This window comes from Anolis sagrei, chromosome 6 (assembly GCF_037176765.1).
Source record: "Anolis sagrei isolate rAnoSag1 chromosome 6, rAnoSag1.mat, whole genome shotgun sequence".
NCBI lineage: Eukaryota > Metazoa > Chordata > Lepidosauria > Squamata > Dactyloidae > Anolis > Anolis sagrei.
The window spans coordinates 125,175,908-125,193,016 of record NC_090026.1 but is presented as its reverse complement, the minus strand read 5'-3'; the positions used below and the strand labels follow the sequence as shown (position 1 = coordinate 125,193,016).

Here is a 17,109-nt window from a genome sequence, read left to right as displayed (position 1 = left end):
CAATTCAGAATTGTTCCTGCCCTTCTTCGTTTTCAACATGACTTCTGAAAGATGCATTGGATATTCTGGATCATCTCCCCTGGAGTACTTCAATCCTCCTTGGAGAATAATTGTATTTACAACCCCATGAGCTATTTCACAACATGGCAGTGTGCTGTTAGGCATTTCATAATGTCATAGAAGCTTACAGAAGTGACCAAAGTCCCCTTATTTTGCCACCTAATATACGGGCTTTCTACTGGCTTGTGGGGAAGTTAATTAAGGATGACCTGTGATCAATAACTTGACTCACTAGAGAGAAAATAGTTTTCCTCCCTCACCACCCATGTTATTTCCAGTTATATGAGGAAATGGCGCCTGACCATCATGTGCCAGAATTTTAAGGCAGCTTCGTTTTCAGCTCAAGACTTGCCCCTACAAGGAGGAGGGGGGATTAAGTTACCATCAAAAAACAGGGCACTCCTTGCAAAAATAGTAGGTACTTGTTCACAGAGGGCAGTGAAGGGCCATGTGGTAGGTCACTTCCCTCAAGTAGCAATTGTCCCCTTTCTTAAGCATTTCCCAAAAATGTTGGAGAAAAAAACCTGATAGCTCAGGGGTTGCCAAAAAGGGTTTCCTGTTTTAGCTGTATATGAGAGAGGCCTTTAGGCATAGGCCATAATAACCACTCCTGTGGACTTAATTTATATTTGGGAACCACTTTTTCCATCTACCTTGCTTGATATTTGTGTTTTTAATTGATTTATGGTAAAATTCCACTAGGTTAGGAAGAAAAGTTGGCTTTCCATGCATTGTTGTTAGCCCAAAGCCAATCTCAGCTGCTGGTTGTAATGGGAAAGACATGAGGAATTCTTGTTTTACAATATTTTATCCTGAAGTCATAATTTTTCTTCAAAAATATTTTTATTTTTGGGATCTGTTGTAGCAGTTGGGAGTGTAGACTTCATTGGTTTTCATCAACCCTACAACTTGATGCTTCAGGTTGTACCAACCAAAATGATAACCTTTATGTCTGCATCATATGTGTACTGCTAATTACCATTTCAGTAAGGCTATGTTTCTAATATCTCATGATGTTCCTCTGTTTTCTGTTTAGCCACCAGCTAAATACCTCTTGCCTGAAATGACAATATCTGATTATGGGAAGAAATGTGTGGTTATTGATTTAGATGAAACACTAGTGCACAGTTCCTTTAAGGTATGTATCCCAGTCAGTATTCTTTGTTTTTGGCTGATGCTGTTATGAATTTGTTTGTATACATCAACCTGATGCCTTCCAGATGTGCTGGATTACTCCAATACAACTCCCATGATCCCACACTACACTTACAGTCCAACACATCTGGAGGGAGAGAGTGGAAACACACTCACACACATGTCTACCTTCCAGAAATATCTTGAAAAATTAAGATTAGGATCCTATGCTAGATATATCTGGAGGAGGAAGGTGCCTGTTTAGAATCCAAAAACAACTATATCTCTTGGTCAGATTGTCACAGCATCTAATGATGGTCTATAGATATGATTGACCCTCAGAGAAGATTTCCATCTTGCCTCAAACGTCTGTGGTTTTCAATGTAGCTGCTGGATATTTGATGAGAATTTAAGCAGTGGGCATGAAAGAAAAATATGGGAACCCGTTTCCAATATGAGGCTACGTCTCTAAGTATTCCATTTTCAGCCATAAAAAAGCTGAATGTACTTCAGCCAATGCTGGAATAGTTCCCAGGAGCCTTTCACATTTTTGGACCTGGTTTATGTAATTAAGAGTCTTCTCTTACATTTTTTCAGCATGGAAGAGAACTGCAGGATGGCTATATGTAAGGGAACAATGTGAGAAATGCAGATTGAATTCACAGTGTTTTTCTGTGTGAACAATTTCATACCATTGCAGGGCAGTTCGCACAAGTCCTGCTGTTCTTGATAATGAATTCCCTGGTACTGCTCTTTTCAAAGAGGGCTGTTGAGTTGCTTTTGCACTTGGAATTGGTATTCTCACAACCTCACCTGTTCGTTGTCAGTAGCGTTGTCATTTTGTAATAAATGTACCTTATTTTCCTTTACAGAATGTCTGCTGCTCATCTCTTTTTGGAGTAGTTTAGCTGATATAATTTAGTCATGACCTACTCTAGAGGCAGAAGCAAATTAATATTTATTATAAAGCTCAAAATATGTGTACATGGTGTTTATTTAAAGATGATACAATCATAGCATAACAGACTTGGGAGAGACCTCGTGGGCCATCCAGTCCAACCACCTGTCAAGCAGCAAAAAATTGCATTCAAAGCACTCCTGACAGATGGCCATCCAGCCTCTGTTTAAAACCCTCCAAAGAAGGTGCCTTCGCTACACTCCAGGGCAGGGAGTTCCACTGCTGAACAGCTCTCACAGTCAGAAAGTTCTTCCTAATGGTCAAGTGGAATCTCCTTTCTTGTAGTATGAAGCCATTGTTCTGCATCCTAGTCTCCAGAGCAGCAAAAAATAAGCTTGCCCCCTCGTCCCTATGGCTTCTGCTATTATATTATCTTTGTGTACATCTTTATTCAAGGATAATAAAAGAGAGTTGTAGTTCAGCATATATGGAAAGCACCAAATTAAAGAAGACTGACGTATTCCAAGGCAAACCTATCATAGTGTATTTTTAGCAAGATTTGTTCATAAGGAGTTTGCCATTGCCTTCCTCTGATGCTGAAAGAGTGTAACTTGCCCAGGCCAAGAAGTGATTTGAAACCTGGTCTCCAATGTTCAAAGCACTCTAAATGTGTGATTTTAATAATAATAATAATAATAATAATAATAATAATAATAATAATAACACTTTATTTGTACCCCACTACCATCTCCCCAAGGGACTTGGTGCGGCTTACATGAGGCCAAGCCCGCAATACATCAATAAACAGAACATCAATAAAATAAAACATCAATAAACAATCAATGCAATATAAATCATAATCATAGAATCAAAGAGTTGGAAGAGACCTCATGGGCCATCCAGTCCAACCCCCTGCCAAGAAGCAGGAATATTGCATTCAAATCACCCCTGACAGATGGCCATCCAGCCCCTGTTTAAAAGCTTCCAAAGAAGGAGCCTCCACCACACTCTGGGGCAGAGAGTTCCACTGCTGAACGGCTCTCACAGTCAGGAAGTTCTTCCTCATGTTCAGATGGAATCTCCTCTCTTGTAGTTTGAAGCCATTGTTCCATTGCGTCCTAGTCTCCAGGGAAGCAGAAAACAAGCTTGCTCCCTCCTCCCTGTGGCTTCCATAAACAAAATAGACAAATCACATAAACAAAATAGACAATATAGTGTTATGGTCTGAGTGTTGGACTGTAATTCTACCCGCTTAGTCATAGACATCCACTGGGTGACCATGGGCAAGTCATACTCTCACCCTTAGAGGAGAGCAAAGGTAAAGCTCATCTGAATAAATCTTGCCAAGAAAAGCCCATGATCCATTTTCGTTAGGTCATCGTAAGACGGAATGCCACTTACGGTAGTTTATTTTTTAAAAATGGCTTTCGTTGTATTGTAAGCCCAATGTCAACTTGGAGACACAGAACAACAGCAAGAGTACAACAAATTGCAACATTAGATCACAAAAGTAAAGGTTTTCCCCTGACATTAAGTCCAGTCATGTCCTACTCTGGGGGTTGGTACTCATCTCTACATTTCTAAGCCAAAGAGCCGCTGTTGTCTGTAGACACCTCCAGGGTCATGTGGCCGGCATGACTGCATGAAGCACCGTTACCTTCCCACCGGAGTGGTATCTATTGATCTACTCACATTTGTATGTTTTTGTACTGCTAGGTTGGCAGAAGCTGAGACTAAAAGCAGGAGCTCAACCCGCTCCCCAGATTCGAACCAGTGACTTTTTGGTCAGCAAGCTCAGCAGCTCAACACTTTAACCCACTGCACCACCAAGCACTAGATCACTATCCTTCATTAAATGTTAAATAAAAACTTTTAATCCTTATTTTTTGTGATGAATTTTCAGCCTTCCACATTTGACACCATAAGATGAGACCTTAAAGGAGAAAAAAGGGGGTTATTTTTCCTAGCAATTCTGTTTCTGATACAGAGCCACTTCAACAGAATAATTCCAGAAGAACGCAGGATGAAGAAGGCTACATAATGGAAATTTATTAACAAATTTCCGAGGGCCCAATTAAGGGTTTTAAATCCTGCCACTTATGTTTTATTGTTTTAAAGTATCACATTTGGGACATGCATCTCATTCAGCACTCTAATTTTAATTTATTTTGCAGGAAGTCATGTGCATGTAGTTCAGCAGTAGGGTATATTTTATAATATTATCTTTAATCATCTTGCTTAACTTCATTATCCCCCAATATACCCATGGGCATGTACATGTCTTTGTGAATAAAAAAGAAATGCCACCTTTTTAATTCATTTCTGTAAGGAAATTTAATTCTTTCCTAGGAAAGGCTATCCTAAGCAAACCTTTTTGTGTCCGCAAATTCGGGTTCAGTTTGATACCTAGTTGTCCCTTCTGGTAGTTACTAAGACTTTCTTATCCTTACAGCTGAGTTTGATCCCTTTCATCTGTAATAATAATAATAATAATAATAATAATAATAATACTTTGTTTGTACCCCACTACCATCTCCCCAAGGGACTCGGTGTGGCTTACATGAGGCCGAGCCCACAATACATCAATACAAGCAATAACAACAACAATAAACAATTAAAATAAAACTCATAAACAAAAAAAACAATAACCGTAATACAACACACATTTTAAAATCTATGGCTGGGCCAAATGCAATTTAAGTTTAAAAATAATGCTAGGCATGAACAAGGTAGGAGAGAATGGGCCACTGGTGAAAGCGTACAAGCAATCCTAAATCAGTGTAAAGTGCATTTAGAGGACATAATGCTGAGGGTTCATTATTCTGGGAAGGCGCACTGGAACAACCACGTTTTGAAGCTCCTCCTAAAGACTGCCAAAGTTGGGGCATGCCTGATGCCCTTGGGGAGTGAGTTCCATAGTCGAGGGGCCACCACTGAGAAGGCCCTCTCCCTCATCCTCACCAAGCACGCCTGCGATGGGGGTAGGAACGCGAGCAGGGCCTCTCCAGATGATGGAAGAGATCATGTGGGTTCATACACAGAAAGGCGGTCACGCAGGTAGGTGGGTCCCAAACCGTTCAGGGCTTTGTAGGTAAGAACCTGCACCTTGAATTGGGACCGGAAAATGAACGGCAGCCAATGGAGCTCCTTAAACAGGAGGGTTGACCGCTCCCTGCAAGGAGCACCAGTTAACAACCTGGCCACCGCCCGTTGGACCACCTGAAATTTCCGAGCCGTTTTCAAGGGCAGCCCCACGTAGAGCGCACTACAGTAGTCCAATCTGGAGGTGACTAAGGCATGGACCACCCTGGCCAGAAAATAGATTATGCTCTGTCCTGTAGTCCACGATTTGGATCAGGAGTCCAGGCACAGCATCCATCCCAGTGCCATTTACATGTGAACATTTCCAGCTACACCAATTCTATCACAGAGAGCGCTTTTATTATCTAGCAAATTCTGCAGGAGATCATATGATCCTGTAGGAAAACATGCAGTGATAGAGCCGACCATAGTTTTGAAGGTGATTGGAAAGTTCTCCTTTGGAAACTTCACCCAAATCAGCAAGCACAAGTTTCTAGTTCTTTCCTAGATTTTATTTGGTTGTCTATATTTTCATTTTAGATTTGAATTCCAATTTAAGTTGTAATCCTGTTATTCACCATGTCTCACAACAAAAAGTGATGGTGGAAATGAATTGGTTGCTTCTTGAAAATATATACTTTTGGCAGATGTTAGCATTCTAATAATCAGATATCTGACTCAAATATTCCCACACCAAAAAGTGCTTTTATTGGAGTAGGAAAAAGCAATAAGCTTTGAGTGCGCCTTCCTCTTCCTTCCTCTTCATCTTGTGTTCACCTGAAGAGAACACTTTAAGGTTGGTTGAACCAGAGTTTTGTTCTGATGTCTGGATGACAATGGGATTTGATCACTCCCTATTGAGGAGGACTGCATCTAGTTTGTAGAGTGTGCGTGATACACAGTTTATTATTTTAGAAGTCATAAGGACAGAACAGAAAGTCTGCAGCAAGAAAGGAGAAAGTACCAACTTTCTCCAAAACCCATAATTAAGCTGAGCTGTGCCACATTGTAGTTCAAGCTTACTCTTTTAAATAGTTGCCTCCTACATGAACCTGTCCAAATACTACTGCCATGTTTCATGGCTCTCTTCCAAGTCTCCCTTTTTTAGTTTACACAATTTGTGATGCCCTGCCTATGAAAAGTGTTTTGCTAGCAACTTACCTCGGGTGAAGGTGGGTGGAGGTAATTTCCCTCCTTTTGGCCCTGTATTTACATTTCCCCATGTTCTAGCTAATCTCAAATTCTTGCAAAGGGTGATATAGTAGAGTTAGCCCCCAAGTCACAAAAAAGATAGATTTTGTTGGTTGGTTCTTAAGATGAACTTATATGAAAATCGGAATAGAAATTTTGTGTGTCAGTATGTATGGGGATATATATACACCCCTGTGGATTTTGAAAACAAGCATTGATGAGAAAACTTCAGTGGAGACACCTTTTCCCCACGAGAACTCTTCCAGGAATTAATTTCCTTTTCTAGAGATAGATTTCTCTCACCTCCTGTTGGCTCACCCTCATTCTTCACTAGGAGTTATTCATAAGTCAGATGTTTGTAGCTCCGGGATTGCCTGTGTGTGGATTTCTAAATATATAAATACATAGAATTATGATGGGCACCTTGTGTGTGTCTTAAGGAGATCTTCTGGCATCATTAGGTATTGCATAAAAGCCAGAATCAACCCCTTCTGGATCCAACCCAAGGCAGTTTGATCTAGCATCCTGGTCCGCAAGCTGACTAACCTGATGCCTATAGGAAACCCACAAGCAGAATACAATAGTCTTCATTCCAGCAAATCAAACGGGAGTGCCAGTCCCATTTCTGAAGGTTTATTTATTTATCATGTCAGTATCAACCAGCCATTGTATTACATTTTTAACAAATTTTTAACAAACAGACAAAACAGAGTTTGCAAGCTTGGTAGTTGATGAAATGTCCTTTGACCAGTAGCTGCCCACTTGGAGTGCCTCTGGTGTTGCCACAAGGAGATCCTTCATTGTGCATGTGGCAGGGCTCAGGTTGCAATGCAGCAGGTGGTCTGTGGTTTACTCTTCTCCACACTCACATGTTGTGAATTCCACTTTGTAGCCCCATTTCTGAAGGTTGGCTCTGCATCTCGTGGTGCCAGAGCGCAGTCTGTTCAGCGCCTTCCGAGTCTCCCAGTTTTCTGTGTGCCCAGGGGGGAGTCTCTCATTTGTACCAGCCATTGATTGAGGTTCTGGGTTTGAGCCTGCCACTTTTGGACTCTCACTTGCTGAGGTGTTCTAGCAAGTGTCTCTGCAGATCTTAGAAAACTATTTCTTGATTTAAGTCGTTTCAATGTCTGTTTACATATATGGAATGGAAGGCCAAAAAGACACTGGGTTGTAGATTTTTCAGCCATGTTCTAGAATGCTGTCTGATACCCAAACAAGGGATGAGCTGGAGATGTCTCTGCCTTGGTCCTTTCACTATTGGCTACCACTTCCCGGCAGAAGCAACCAGAACCAGAATTTCTGAAGGTGGTATATATATATAAAACCATCATGACTAATAGCTGTAAATAGCCTCATTTTCCATGTGTTTGTCTAATACAGTGGTTCCCAACCAGTTGGCCCATTGGAGGGCCGCAAGACCTAAAATAAGGTCCACAGCTCTAGATGATTAAATATGGTTTTCTGTGTGCAAGCAAATGGTGACTACTGGATGGCATATTTTCTATATCAGAAAGTAGACCTGATGTGGTTTATGCAATGCAATTTTCTGAATCAGCGCCCCAAATAACCAAACCAAATCTAAAGTTGATCAAAAACTGATCCATAACCCTTTGGGTGCTAATGTTGGTCAGTGGTCCCTGATCAAAGTGGTCCCTGATCAAAAAAAAGTTGGGAACCACTGCTGTAATATCTCCTTAGTATCTGTACTTACCACCACACCTCACGTAGCAAATTCCATTGTTCCGTAATGAAATAGGTAACTTTTGTTCACATTTCTTTTGAAAGACATGATTTATAACACAACAGATTTCCTTGGGCTCTCTACAGAATGAAGCAAATCTTAAGAGTTGCATCGTTGGAAATAGCAGGGAAAAACTCATGAATATTTCAACAATTTTGATAGAAATTCACATCACTGGCTAATGCAGGCTAGGATGTATGTCTCTGGGTAGTGGCTTTTTTGGGGGGGGGGAGATTAACTTGCAGCACTGCTTCTCAAACTAGAATGTCTTTTGAAAGATATTTAATGTCAAGATTATATGGGTCAGAGAAATATTTGTGAAAGAACTAATGCATTTATGATGTGGTTTATAAATAGCAGCACAAAGGAAGGAGAATTAAAAATCCTGTTGATGTTACTTAACCTTGGTGATTTGGAATTTGGTCTGCTCTTATAATGGTTGGAGCTGTCTTGTTAAAAACTAAGGACAGCTTTTGCCTTTGGAGTGACTTTTACTTTCCTTGTATATAAGATTTTGTTACCTTGCATCTCTGTACATTTTAAGAAGTACACTATGCTAAAATACTTTATCTAAAGTGTTCAAATGAGTGGACACACATTCTTATTAATTAAACAAACAGTATTAAGCTTTCATGACCAGAATCACTGGGTTGCTGTGAGTTTTCCGGGCATGTTCCAGAAGCATTCTCTCCTGACGTTTCACCCACATCTACAACAGGCAAGGGTTCTTCCTCCTACCCTGGACATTCCACAGATATATAAACCTTACTTGCCTATTTTCCAACAGACTTCACAACCTCTGAGGATGCCTGCTATAGATGTGGGCGAAACATCAGAAGAGAATGCTTCTGGAACATGGCCAGGCAGTCCGGAAAACTCACAGCAACCCATTAAGCTTTGTATCTGGCTTTTCAGTTGTTCCTTGCAGTGAGTTTCAGAAAACCTAGAGCATTGTGTGAAACGGTTCTAGTTAACTACAAAGGAAAAACAACAAGCCCAGCTTTTTATGAATTGAACTGACCAAGAACTGACAGTATTTTGAGATAGTGGAGTGGGTGACTGCTCTTTGGGTTTTTGAGAAAGAATCAAAGCTTTGGAATGTTCTTCCCTGTTTAAAGAATGAAAAGAAAACATTCTCTATAAGTAGAAACTCAGTATATCAGAAGGAGACACACACACACACAACTTCTGCAAATCTTTCTCTGCTGGGTTTTCATTTGCAGGGATTGTTTGAAAGAAACAAAAGGGATCAATCAATAATGACACTTCCCTACTTGTAGTTTGCAATAGTACATTCTGAAATACCACCTCCTTCTGCGTTGAAGATAAAAGCTGAGGTTTTATGGCTTCCATGTCAGTGATCTCATGAATTTTGTTTTATAGAGAATTCAGTGCACGAGCCTTTTTTCTGGGAAGTATTACCATTCTCCATTTTAATAGGAAAATAACTCTTCAAAATTTTTGTAGATTGTTGTAAGTTCTTAGGGAAGCAGAGAGTAGTGGTGTATCCTATAGGAATATTTGGTATTTATAACAGAATAGAGTGAAACATAGCCAGTGCTCTATAGGAGCTTATGGTGGGCAACAGGAAAGAAAATGCACAGGAAGATCTGGTAAGATTTAAAAGAAATAAAAACTTATTTATTGTAATACGTGTTATATAAAAATAGAAGACTCCCAAATGCTGACTCTCATGTCTAGACGTAAGACATCTTGAGGCAGAAAAAAGTCTCATGATTCTCCCTTCTCAAACAAAGGTGAATTGGGAAGAAGGGGGAAGTGACCTTTATAGACTAACAGGAAGCAAAACACCTTGGGTTACCTAGATGTAGAAAGAGAGGGGAAACAAGACAGCCGGCATACTCCATAAGGTTCACTCTACCCCCAATTGCTCCATATCAAGTGTTGACGCTTCTTCACTTCCAACCCAAGGAGAATTGAACCCGCATCTCTGGAAAGTATTTGAATGTTAATCAACGTTCATCACTTGCAAGTTTCAAAACTCACATACTGGAGCCATTTTGCTCATGATTTGAACTGCAATTGAGGAAGGATGGACTGCTTTGATTGTGCATGGCAAGGGCTTGGACTGGATGGATGGTCCTTGTGGTCTCTTCCAACTCTATGATTCCAAGGATATTGGAAGCTGCTGCTTTTCCTCACAAATTGACCAACTTGAGCTGGGCAAGGATGGGGCAGCCTTCCTTCCCTGTCTCTTTCCGAGGTCTCCCTCCCATCCTGTCCTTGCTAAAGCCCCTCTTCAGGAGCATGTCCCTTTGACAGGAACTATCTAGTGAATTTGTTTGTAGGATCCAAGCAAAACCCTCTCCTGCGGGACTAAAAGCATCTTGACAGCCATTGTGTCCCATTTGTAAAGCTGGAAGCACAAATGTGTTTCCGCAATAAGTTCGGGTGCGCAAATATTGGAACAGGATAATTTCCCAGTTCTTTGACAGTTATCCTGAAAGAGCTTTCAGGGACAATTGTGCTACCAAAAGTGTGCAGATTTCCAGAGCTCTATTGTCACTTCTGATACTTTCCTTGAGTGTGTGTCGTGGGGGAATTTGTCATAGTAGAAATTTCTCTCATTTCCTAAAATGTCTATTTATTTTCTCTTTTCTAGCCAATTAGCAATGCTGATTTTATTGTTCCAGTTGAAATTGATGGAACTATACATCAGGTGAGTACTGCCTCTGCATTTACCATTTAATTCATGTATGCTGGTGGCAAGCTTTTTATGTGTAAGAGGTTCTTTTAAGCTTAAGATGGCTTTGTCCATCTTATCTTATTAAGTTGTCTACTGCCTTTTGGGTGTATACATAATGATCTCATGAGGGAGTTATCTTTCCGTAAGAAGTTACTGTCGAAAATGATGGATTGATACTCAGATTGGAAAAAGATCACCCATACACACACCAGAAAGGCTCTTAACTTACCTTGGCAAAGGATGGCGTGTTTGATCAGAACTAATCAGAAGATTCAAAGGAAATGTTACTGTCTAGGATCAGACAACTCTTCAAATATGAAATTGATGAACTGTTAACAAAAACATGGAATTTATCACTCGAGGTCAAAAAGAAGCAGGGTGGCTAAAGCAACACAAAGTTTCAATGTCTGTTTACATATATGGAACGGAAGGCCAAAAAGACACTGGGTTGTTGTAGGTTTTTCGGGCTGAGAAGCAACAGGAAAAGCTAACACGATATGAGGATTTAAAGATCGAACTGCAAAGACTCTGGCACAAGCCAGTCAAGGTGGTCCCAGTGGTGATTGGCACACTGGGTGCAGTACCTAAAGACCTTGGCCTGCACTTAAACACAATCGGCGCTGACAAAATTACCATCTCTGCATGCATTATTCGCCGATACATCACACAGTCCTAGACACTTAGGAAGTGTCCGACATGTGATCCAATACAACAGCCAGCAGAGTGATCTTGTTTGCTGTGGACTCGTCTTGTTGTGTTTCAAATAATAATAATAATTTATTTATAACCCACCCTATCTCCCCAAGGGAACAAAATTATAAAATTACGTTCAGGCTGTGTATGTAAAATAACTAAATGTCATGTTTATGCTTGGATCCCGTCTCCAAGATAACTGGTTATCTGTACTGTATGTGCATATGCAAGTACTGGCAGCCCCTGAGTTACAAACTTAAAAATTACTTACAACTCCGACTTACAAATTACTCCTAGTTAAGAGAGTCAGACAACAGGAGAAATCTATCCCTTAGAAGGTAAATACACTCCTGCAAGAGTTATTATCATGTGCAAACGGGGTCTCAGCTGAAGCTTCACCCCCAATCTTTGTTTCCACAACAAGCTAAATTTTTCAAAATCCGGTTCTCACAGGCACACAAAGTGTGGTGAAATCTTCTGAACAAGGGCACAGGCAGAAAAATTAACTTCACAGGGGTGTTACACTATCTATCTATCTATCTACCTACCTACCTACCTACCTACCTACCTACCTACCTACCTATATGGCTGAAGTTACACTTTAAAATGTACCTGTTCTGACTTACATACAATTTCAATTTAAAAACAAACCTACAGAAATTACCTTGTTTGTAACTTGGAGACTGCCTGGATTCCAAGCCTCTGCACTCCCCCAAAACAAAAAAAAACCACTTTGATTTTGTATAAAATGTCATCAATCTGAAACTCTTTTCTTATTTACTACATTTATGAAACATTGATTGATCAAACAACCTTAGATATGGTGAGCATTTAAAGGTTCTTGATCCTAGCTAGGGAAGGCTTAGAAGGACCTCAGTTCTTGGCCAAGAATATATTTTCTGTCATACAGAAACCTCCCGTTGTCTTTTGTTTGTTGATTTATGTTTGGAGCTAAATGACTCCACCCATGTTCTTTGCCAGCTCATATGTTGTTTTCAACTGCATAGTAAACTGGTGCACTTTATTGTAAACAGCTGTGATTTCCTGATTTCCACACGGTATCGCATGCTTTGGAATTCAGTTCCTGTCTTCCTTCCACTGTCCTTTATTGTTTCAGAGGTTGATGTAATATGCAGGAATATAAATAGACTTACTTCAGCCAAAAAAAGTCTTTTTTCTTTGTTCTCAATGAAGACTTCGCGCACTCTTCCTCAATGTGGTTCTCCTTAAGGCAGTTAGATCCAACCTTTAATCCTCCAGATGTTTTGAACTTCAACTCCTAGAATTCCTGACCATTGGACAAGTTGGCCAGGGCTTCTGAGAGTTGGGAGTCTCAAACACCTAGAGGACCAAAGGTTGGGCATCACTGCTTTAAGACATATTGTATGGACTTGCGTTACTAAGGTTATTATTTTATACTGTATATTGTTCCACGCACTCCTGCAATTAGGAGGGCCTAAATACCCCGAGGCACCAATCCCGTCTGATGTGGGAATATAAGTATGGCCAACCCTAGTTGTTATTTGAATGGGACACCACCAACAAATGCTAGATGTTGTAGACCAGTGGTTCTCAACCTCGAGTCCCCAGATGTTTCTGGCCTACAACTCCCAGAAATCCCAGCCAGTTTACCAGCTGTTCGGATTTCTGGGAGTTGAAGGCCAAAAACATCAGGGAACCCCAGGTTGAGAATGTTGTAGACCATTAAGAACTGACTAAATAATATAGATATCCCATGCCTAAGGAAGTTCTATAAAAATCATGGGGTGACTATGTCAATAGGTGGATTGAAGGCCACATACACAAAAACAGTTGAGGACAACCTTTTGAGTCATGGTAATATTAATGGTGATGTCCACGGTATAGATTATTCATACAAATCACTGGTTTAAATATCAATTGAGTAACATTTAAAGACCATTGTATTATACAGTACTTAACTTTTTGATTGATAATGGTGTGATTGTGTACTACTTGCATTCTGCCAGTGGTTTTGCTTTTTTCTTGTGGAACATTTTGTGGTCAGGGAGGATAAAAAAATGTTTTAAAGATGTAACCGGGCTTAAATTAGTTTGAGCAAGTGTTCCTTTATCCCACAGGAAATCAAAGAAATTCATCAACAACATACTGTTTCCATTATTTTTTGATTGCAGTGGTGACGTTATTCTGAAATTTAGGTAGTATCTACTAGGTCACTTTCCATCTACAAACATTAGTCTTTATTTGTGTCCTATCAGACCAGGCAGTGCTTTCTGGTAGCCCGAAGTATGAATCGAGAGTAGCCAACATGATTGAACAGCTGATATGGAAGAATTAGAATCATAGAAGAGACCACATGGGTCATCTAGTCCAACCCCCTGTCGTGCCCTTTTAGCCCTTTTCACTGGTGGCACTATTTTATTAATCTATTGAATTAGTTCACTTGTATGCCGCTTTTCTCCCTCCCAGCGGGGGACTCAAAGCAGTTCCCAACATAATTATAGCACGTCCAGAAACCTAATATAATGATAAATACAATTATCAATTAAATCATAAAACATTACATTTACCATTAAAGCATGGATTTAAAACATATCAGTATAAACATTAAAATCCCACAATCGTAGTCCAGGCCATTCCAAATATCATATCTATTGCACATAATCCCTGATCATTCCTTGTACTGCTTACTGCCCAAAGGCTTGGTCCCATTGCCAAGTTTTTACTTTTCTTCTGAAGGCCAGGAGAGAGGGCTCTGATCTAATATCATTGAGGAGGGAGTTCCATAGCCGAGGAGCCATCACTGAGAAGGCCCTGTCTCTCGTTCCCACCAATCGCACTTGCGAGGGAGGTGGAACCTAGAGCAGGGCCTCCCCAGATGATCTTAATCTCCAAGATGGTTCATCGAAGGAGATAAGTTTGGACAGGTAAGCTAGGCCAGAACTGTTTAGGGCTTTACAGGCTAAATCCAGCACTTTGAATTGTGCTCACTAGAAGACTGGCAGCCAGTGGAGCTGGCATAACAGCAGACTTCTACACTCCCTGTATGCCTTTTTGTCTTCCCAAAATAAATAGCCATCACTATTGCATCATGATCTACAGTCCCAAGCAAACTTCCACAGACATTCGTTGGGAAGTTGAATGGCAAGCCACTTCCTATAGCTGTTTAATAATTACCATTTTTCCCAAAACATTATTTCTCAAAAATACCTTTGCCTAAAGTGCTCTCTATCTCTGCCTGTTTGATTTATTTTATTTAACACCAGGAACAGTTGATGAGTATATTTAATAACCTGGGAAATGCTTAAAATCCGTTTTACATTAAACATCGCTCTTGTTTCTGAATGTTAATACAGTTCTGACTTGGGAAAAGGTTTATGAAAAGGCAAGTTTGCAATGTAGCGAAAAAACCATTGCAGTTGTACCACTCAGTGACTACTTGGAAGCTGCATTTTATTGAATGTACAAGTCATTGTTTGTCCTTGGTCTAAGAGGACCTGCAAAAAAAGCTCAGTCGTAATGCAGATCATAGAACATTGTGCCTGGGTACAATAACATATACTGTATATTGAACAGTGAGAGTCCTTGCACTATTTCAGCAGTCTGTATAAATAAACAAAGTAATTTTTCTCTCCGTTAAGGGGTGGCGATGGGAACAGGAGAAGAGAAAAGTGAATGCGGTACCATTGAAAGCTGTGTGCATAACTCAATATGTGGCGATTTGGGGCATGTATTCTTTCCCTAAAGGGCAATGCTGTCTATGAGCCGTCTTTCCAGAAGAGGCTGTGACCTGCTTCAAGTAATCCAGGATAGGCTGTGTGCATTCTTAATGGCCTATCCTTGATTACTTGCACTGGGAAATAGCCACAGCGCAATGAACTGGGATGCTGGAAGATTCATGTCCGCACACCTTCTCCCACGCATTGCAGCAAGAAATGATCACATCTGTCAATACTGGAGCAATGAGTGCTGAGGATGGCTTGGCTACATCATTGTGCTTCTCCCCATCCTCATCACCAGTTCAAGGCAAGCGACAAAAACCAGAGCTTGAATTAAGTGTGTCACAGGCATATGCGCCAGTAACCATATCACTCAGGAGTGAACTTTGAAAAGTAATGTGCCAATGGTTATATCATAATGTTAAATGATATTCCTAAATTGTATTCCTAAAGCATCGTAGTGGTGGGTGGGTGCTCTGTCTTTGAGCTACTTTTGTATTTTGTTTTTTTTTTCCCCCATTGGAAAGGAACACTTAAATAATGTATTTCTCACATTGTTCTGTGCATTCAAGTCATTTCCGACTTACGGTAACCATAAGGTGAGCCTATTGTGCGATTTTCTGGAAATCACTGAATGTGTGACTCACTCAAGGCCATCTAGTACGTTTCCATGGTTGAATCGGTGGGATTGAACCTCGGTCTCCAGTGTCATTTCTTTGCAAGTGTATTATTCACAATTGCCACTTACAGATTTTCCATGATAATGACCATAGATTTCTGAATCCCAGCTTCTCTTTTCCTATCCTTCCTTACTTCTAGGTTTATGTACTAAAACGACCGCATGTGGATGAATTTCTCCAGAGGATGGGAGAGCTGTTTGAATGTGTGCTGTTTACAGCCAGTCTAGCAAAGGTAAGCCACTATATAACGCCCTTCTCTCTCCATCTTGGTCTTTCGCCTCCTCCTTTCAGGTACCCTGAAATGGCCTGGAGTGAACTTTCCAAGTTACCACTAGTTCTGGGATGGTACAACAACTTTATGACTGTTGGAGACCTCCTTTGTGAGAGTCACAACTTGGAAAAGCTACCTTCTTTTTGGAATACAACTCCCCTGGGTAGTTCTAGACTTCCAAAAGTATTTTTTCCCAAGCTCTAATGAGAGTAATTTCTCGGAGTTTGAATGCAAGAACCCAGGAATTCATAAGAGCCACTGATCTAGTGTCCATATGAGCAATGACCCAAAGGATTATGGCCCAAAGCAGCACGATCTTAAGCAAGTGTGTTACCGATGTAGGCGCTCTTCCTCTTTCTTTTCTTTCTTTCTTTCTTTCTTTGATTATCCCCAAGGTCTCCTTCAAGGACCATTTTTAAGTTGGCCTCCCTTTCCATGAAGTATCAAACAAGGAGAAAAATAATTATCTTAATCTTCCCCCCTTTTCTTCTGCTTCTTTATCTGGCAGCGTGTACTTTTGTCTGCTAGTGTGTGGGTAAGTGTCTCCATGGTAACAATATCACATATGGGCTTGTCTCATAATGTGGCCTCCATGTATTGCTCAAGATGCCAATATGAAAGGCTTTTTTTAGTTACCATGGTTATTGGGGGGAGGGCAGGATGAAGAAAAGCAATGGAATAAATAGCTTATTACATGAAGTCATATCCGAAAGCTGGGCACACACATATATATATATATATATATATATATATATATATATCCATTTCTGTCCAGTGTTGGTACAGGCAACTGACAGCCAAGACTTTTAAAGAGCACCAAACATATCTAAGCTCATGACAGTTAACAATTTTATAAACTGTGCTTGTAAAGCTTGAGGATTCTACCTGCGTATGTGGTATTGTGGAATAGAGAAGACAGAATAGATATTTTGTGTACTCTGTTCTGTTTTGTAGA

General features: G+C 40.4%; 1 protein-coding gene across 4 annotated transcripts in view; it reads left to right on the top strand.

Annotated features, from left to right (window-relative positions):
* CTDSPL (CTD small phosphatase like) overlaps window positions 1-17,109 on the top strand; it is a 94,271-nt gene that overhangs the window by 56,041 nt on the left and 21,121 nt on the right. For 2 of the 4 annotated variants that reach the window (XM_060782644.2, XM_060782642.2), the window contains 4 exons: window positions 1,097-1,198; window positions 10,729-10,785; window positions 16,023-16,115; window positions 16,663-16,689. In XM_060782644.2, coding sequence (XP_060638627.1) covers window positions 1,097-1,198; window positions 10,729-10,785; window positions 16,023-16,115; window positions 16,663-16,689 — 279 coding nt within the window. The remainder of the gene's footprint in view (window positions 1-1,096; window positions 1,199-10,728; window positions 10,786-16,022; window positions 16,116-16,662; window positions 16,690-17,109) is intronic. The other 2 variants (XM_060782646.2, XM_060782643.2) reach the window with 1 other exon arrangement.